At 33.1% G+C, this 6015-nt stretch overlaps 1 protein-coding gene across 1 annotated transcript; it reads right to left on the reverse strand.

Annotated features, from left to right (window-relative positions):
* Positions 1-450: 450 nt before the first annotated feature.
* On the reverse strand, positions 451-4291 carry LOC104906593 (uncharacterized). The gene is made up of 5 exons (XM_010695365.4): positions 3918-4291; positions 3337-3541; positions 2380-2448; positions 2040-2172; positions 451-1185 (listed from the first exon to the last, which is right to left on the reverse strand). The coding sequence occupies exons 1-5, from the start codon at positions 4150-4152 to the stop codon at positions 553-555; spliced, it is 1275 nt and encodes a 424-aa protein (XP_010693667.2). The 5' UTR covers positions 4153-4291; the 3' UTR covers positions 451-552.
* Between the last annotated feature and the right edge of the window lie 1724 nt (positions 4292-6015).

Consider the following 6015-nt stretch of genomic DNA (forward strand, 5'->3'; position numbering starts at 1 on the left):
CTTAAAAGAGTCAGTTGATATTTTGTTGACAAATCCTATTTTTTTATTTTATTTTTTTGATTGGGAAATTAAGTCAACCCAAGGGCTAACTCCTACCAAGGCTACTAGCCTTGTAGGAACTACCAGCACATTGGCTGGTAAAACATGCTAAGGAAATATCCCAGCATAATACTGGGGGTAAGAATCAAACCCCTGACCTCAGAGATCAGAGGGGAATGCTCTACCACATGAGCTAGCTCCTCATCCTTTGTTGACAAATCCTATAACATTAATAATTGTTCCTGTGAATAATGAACAAGTAAAATAACCGAGGAGATTTTATTCCCCGGGCACAAATTAATTCAATTAGCAAGCTTTTCATTTGATATGTAACATTGCTAAGCATATTGCCATGTGGTTAACAAAAACAGGGAAAACATGTGATATACTAGAACATAAAACACCAAAACAGAACAAAAAACCTACTGCATATGCCTCAAGGAGAGAATGCATTGTACCACATAAAGATGGCACACGTACAATTAAATTACTTTAAATTTTGAAATGATACAATTAAACAGACAAATTAGAGTTAGGAATCTCTCCTTCCTCTAAGTCTTCCACATCTGCAAAGTATACATTAGTATCTACATGGTCTTCTCCTTCACCATCAGGTTTGTAATCAAGAAAGTCATCCGGATTACTTTGTTCCATGATAAACGAATATGCATCGATCAATTCTTGGTCAAAATCAAAATCCTCAATTTTAGCATCCAACATTTCCACTTCCTTACCAACATTACAGGAGAAAACCTCATCACTTTCAATTTTCTGTCTCTCGGAATTATTTGGCAAGTCATTACATTGCTTCTCCATCATCTGAACACTAATTGAGTTTGTTTTAGGCGCTTCCATTTCCGGGATTTTCAGAAGATCAATAATTTGAGATTCGGGAACATTTTCACCTTCTTCAATCTCTTCCTCTTTGAAAGTAACACCCACTTGATTTGGAGTGTCATCTTTATAGGATCTCTTTGTCTGCTGCCGACTTATTGGATGGGGTCTGACGTCTTTAACAACTTCAAAATCATAGCTGTCTGAGGTAAGGAAAACATGAATAACTGGATATTCCAAGATAACTAAACCACCAAGCAGTTGGTTCAGTGAGGTATCTAGATCCAGCTCACGATATGGTGCTTTGCTTCCCTGCAAACAAAAGATGACCATAAGATGGCACTCAACAGCTTTCAATGTTTGCTTATAGATCAGTAATGAGTCTGCAATGATTTATTGTGATCTGTTGATATTAGCCATTTATCTGAGAAAAAAAATAATCTGAGCAGCAGTCGTATCTCCTGGGAAAAACTAAGGATCCATTCTCTTCTGCTAATAACAAATAGTAGTACGAGTTTCTGGAGAAATAAGATAAGTTAAGATACAATTTAATAAGTTTCAGGTAACGGAGGTTGACACAAAATAATGGCTCCAACCTGTTCCCCTGATCTCAGAACCAGAAAAGGTAAGGAAAGATAAATTGAAGTTCAAAATCAGTCGTCTCATTGCTCTACAAAGTTATAAAAATACATTCAACAAGTATATATAAGTTCAACTTAGCAACATTAAGCTGAATAGAACACACTCTGAATGTCCAAAATCATGAGTCATGATTACAGCATTAATGATGATTGTCCAGAATTTTTTTAGACGATGTATAAATTTTAAGATATGTAAATGTGTTGCATAAATTTCCATTATCAGAATAACTTACTTAGAATTTACAAAATGCACATATCCATGTAACAGTCTAGTTACTAACTTACTATGATGACAAGTACAGCTGAAAAAGCTACAGGATTGGCTACTGAGTACTGAGAGACCCATAGAAGGAGAAGGAGAAGGAGATCAGGCACTTTTTTATGCTTTGATGAAGTTTGGGATATTAAGGTTACAATTGGAAAACATACAAAGATAGTCTTTTGCCTAAAGTCCAAACATTTCAAAGGGAACCATGCAAAACCTGAGAACTAGTAAATAACAAATACAGCAAAGAAATTGCGAACCTTGTGATATTTACGGATAAAAAGCTTGAGATTGTCCAGAGGTTCTTCACAGAATCTCCTCAACTTATTTCTCCATGGACTTGGCTGTAGATGCTTCTCAATTACAGAGCGCAACGTTGTACTTTCATGCACCCTGCAAGGACACATAATGGAAAGCCCCGTCTCTAGATAAGTTAGAAATAAGATACTCAGCATGCGCAAAAAGCAAATGATAACCAATTCCTTGAGATACAATAATAATGACAAATCACCAAGGTTTTACCAGAACAGTGTCTGAGAAGGAAAGGAAAAGTGGTTGTCATGAAGAGATTTCATTGAGATAAACAGTAAAACAACTCACCCGTTTTCAAGTAAAACAACATCTGTTGAATGAAACCTCCATTCAATTGTCCACAAGATAGATTTCTTCCTGGAGAAACAAATATTATGAATAAATAAGCAGCACATCCATACCCCCTTATAATTCACAGTTCACATTACAAGATTTTTCTTTTTACTTGGAGAAAAGACTAGCAACTCGGAAAAGTCTGAAATTTGACTAGCCAGAAAGCAAAAGATATTTATTCTACTTAATAATTCATAAAACTACTATGAGAAGTGCTAGTATCTTTCATCATCTTGAAGACTACAGCAAATAAAGTAACAATCTTTTGTAAATGGAGGGTTGTAAGTATCACTTTTTTTTAAGATTGTTTTTCTATAGTTTATTTATATCTTATTTGAAAAAAAAAAGATTTTCCTGAAATATAAGTAATAACATACTCGCGAATTTATCTTTGTATAATGCTCTAATGTACCCAATTCTGGAATCACTTGAAACCTATGTACTCTGACACCCTCTCCCCCAATTTCAACAAAGAAAACTATATAAAGGCTAGCACATTAACCACCTAATGAACATTCAATTGAAAAAAAAAATCCTCAAAAATGCAGAATACAGGTTGAAGCAGACCACCTGACATAAGTTTTGCCTTAGATGAAGTTAATTGAGTGTTCTGTGATTAAAAATAGGCCATTTAAGCCTCACTACAAAATCGCATAAAAAGACTGCCTTACCATGATTAATGGTAAGACGAGGATAATTAGCTATCTTGAAAGGGTCACTTATAATAGAAAGTGACCCCTTAGAGATACAAGCTAATTCGTTATTTCATTGTAATGCATTCTTACACAAGACTTACTATTGGCCTCGCACTTTCAGTAACTTGAAGTCATAATCTTTTTCAGATTGAGGGATTATCAGTTCTCCAAATCATAGGACCAAATTCAAGCAGTATATTACAGTACGGATGATTACCTTTGATTATACCTAGTTTGATTCTTTTCCCTCTTCGTCATCCCAGCAGAATGAAACAAAAGCTTTGTCCCGCTCTTCCATGCAGCGCCACGGAGCGCTTTAAGATGGAAAGGGAGCCTAAATTGAGGGTGATACCCACATAATTTCACACGCATTCTCTGGGCAGATTCAGCTACCCTTTTCACATCCTCCAACAAATTATAATCTAAACCCAGCAAAAATAGCATTAGTGTCCTGTATACTAATTCAAATTGAATTGAAAGTAGCAACAAAACCAAAGTTTACCCTTTTTCACATCTCACTGTAAATTACATTATTCTTAACCATAATTAATCCGGAAAAATGTTTCACATTATCCACGTATAATCAATAGCTAGAACATAAGTGGGTTCATAGTGAAAACCAAATATAAATATCAGACAAGCATAAATAAGCTGCCTTTAAGCATACTCTATCAAAATTTAATCAAACCCAAAACAACAAACATCATATACTATATAAAATCCCAATATTAATACATGAACAACTATATATAAACAATAAAAAAATGCTCAAATTGGCAAGAATGAAAGAGAAATTACCAGAAAGAAGGGTAGCATCGTCAAATTGAGAAAGGGGGATAATCTGGGTAGTTTTCTTTTTGCCAGTACAACCAGATGATTTTTTGTGGGAATTAACACAAGTAAGACTGCAAGTGCGACGAGAACAAGCTGGGCATTTATACTTAAATTCCTTTGAATTGCATTCTTCACAAAATTGAATTTCTACCCTTTTCTGCTGATGCTCAGAGGATTGTTGCGCCTCCATTGTTACCATCACCAGAAGAGGAGAGAGAATTTGGGAAGACAAAAATTGGTGGGTTTAAGGTATTCTTGTGTTAGGGTTTATGATTCAGCGTCTTTTTTTCTTTATCTGTTGTTTTCCTTTTTTTAGGGGGGAAAGAGAAATAGAAAAAACTTCATTTTTCTTTTTCCAAGAAGAGCTTTTCTATTGGTTCAATGACGTATAAAGTGTATCATATGTCCACGTCAGAATTTATTTGTTTGGGAAAAAATTGCATGTCATATCGGAATTAAGATGAAGTGTGCTGTGTGCCTAAAAAAAATATCCATTAATCAAATTGGTCAAAAATTTGTGCCAAAGCCCCGTCCTTTTTCAAAACCAACCGGCTTTTTGGGCCAAATGACGCCAAGTCACAATTTGAACTAAATAAGTCAGTTTAAAGTTGTCCAAAATCGCCTGTCAAAAAAAAATAAAGTTGTCCAAAATCCATCTCAAAACAAAACAAAACATAAAAAAAAAACAGGTCGGGACTAAATTCATGACAACAAATCTGTCCAAATCCGGGTATTTTTCAGGTTTGATCGGGCTACGTATAACCTAGTTGAAGGGAGCTTTAATTTTTGGTTTTCCTTTCGCACCCCATATCCTAATACACACTGTACAAAAACAACACATTCTTATTTTGAGATAATCTGACCTAAATCTGACTTGTACACTCAAATTAGCAGCTTTAGTTCTAATGTTCTATCACGACCATTTAGTTGTTGACTTAAACTAAAGTATTCATTTAGTTTAATTTATATTTATGTAATATAAGAAAAACTTTTCAAAAAAAATTATAATTAGTTTTCATTTTTTCCTCATAAAATCCATTTTCATTTCACTCATCAAAAGTACCAATTTTATCAACAGCTAAATGCAATCGGTAGTCATTGTAGAAATAAATAAAAATAAAAATAAATGTAATCAGTAAAAAAATAAATATAGAATATTAGAAGATCACTAAATTGTAAGTTTTGATGAGTGTAACAACATTTCAATCAAGAAATTAAAGTTTTACTCCTTTAGAATTCCCACAACCAATTCATCCGTTGGCCAATCAGTTCTTTTTACGGTTTCGTCAACCCTCTTGAGCTAACCAATTCATCTGCTTGACAGTCACTTCTTTTTACGGTTTCGTCAACCAGGGGAGCCACATTCTCGAGACTTCAAGGTCAGTTCCGTTCGGACTAACTCGTAATAGTTAATGTTTTTAATTATTAAAAAAATACTATTTTGTGCAAAAAAAATAAAAGTAAAGTACTTACAATTTATTAACTGTAAATAATTTCTTTTTTTTGTAAACAATTATGCAAATTTAATAAGATTACTTTTTAAAATTCCAATTTATTTTCACACAGAGGACGAAACTACGTAAAATTAACTTTTTACCCCTTTTTGTTTACTCATTAAAATATACATTTCAACACTCGAACAGGGTTCACAATAATTTATTGTGTATCTAAACTAACTTTATCACATGGAAACTAACTTTATTAGAAAAAAATACTGACTATATCATATCATAACTTACCATAACAAAAATTGATTACGTCACATAAAAATTGAATATATAAAAGGTGATTAATTAAACAAAAAAACGGACAATAGTATCAAACGAAAACTAATTATATCAACGAAAACTGATTATATTACATGATTTCAAGAAAACAATAAGTTATTATAGACTTAGATCATTCAATTTTTAAAAAAGTTATTGTTTAAGATAAAAATTTTATGATTTCCCAATAAGAAAAGCTTGGAGAACAAACAAAATTCAAGGAAGTAGTATAGAAAGATACTCCCTCTGTTTCATTTTAATCTACAGACTTTGACATTTTACACTATTCATAAATT

The sequence above is a fragment of the Beta vulgaris genome, chromosome 3 (assembly GCF_026745355.1).
Source record: "Beta vulgaris subsp. vulgaris cultivar EL10 chromosome 3, EL10.2, whole genome shotgun sequence".
NCBI lineage: Eukaryota > Viridiplantae > Streptophyta > Magnoliopsida > Caryophyllales > Amaranthaceae > Beta > Beta vulgaris.

Coding starts and splice junctions, on each gene's coding strand:
- LOC104906593 (XM_010695365.4), bottom strand. CDS start 4,152: ATGGTAACAATGGAGGCGCAACAATCCTCTGAGCATCAGCAGAAAAGG. Junction 3,542..3,917: donor CGATGCTACCCTTCTTTCTG/GTAATTTCTCTT, acceptor TGCTGGGTTTAG/ATTATAATTTGTTGGAGGAT. Junction 2,173..2,379: donor GTTGTTTTACTTGAAAACGG/GTGAGTTGTTTT, acceptor GTGTCCTTGCAG/GGTGCATGAAAGTACAACGT.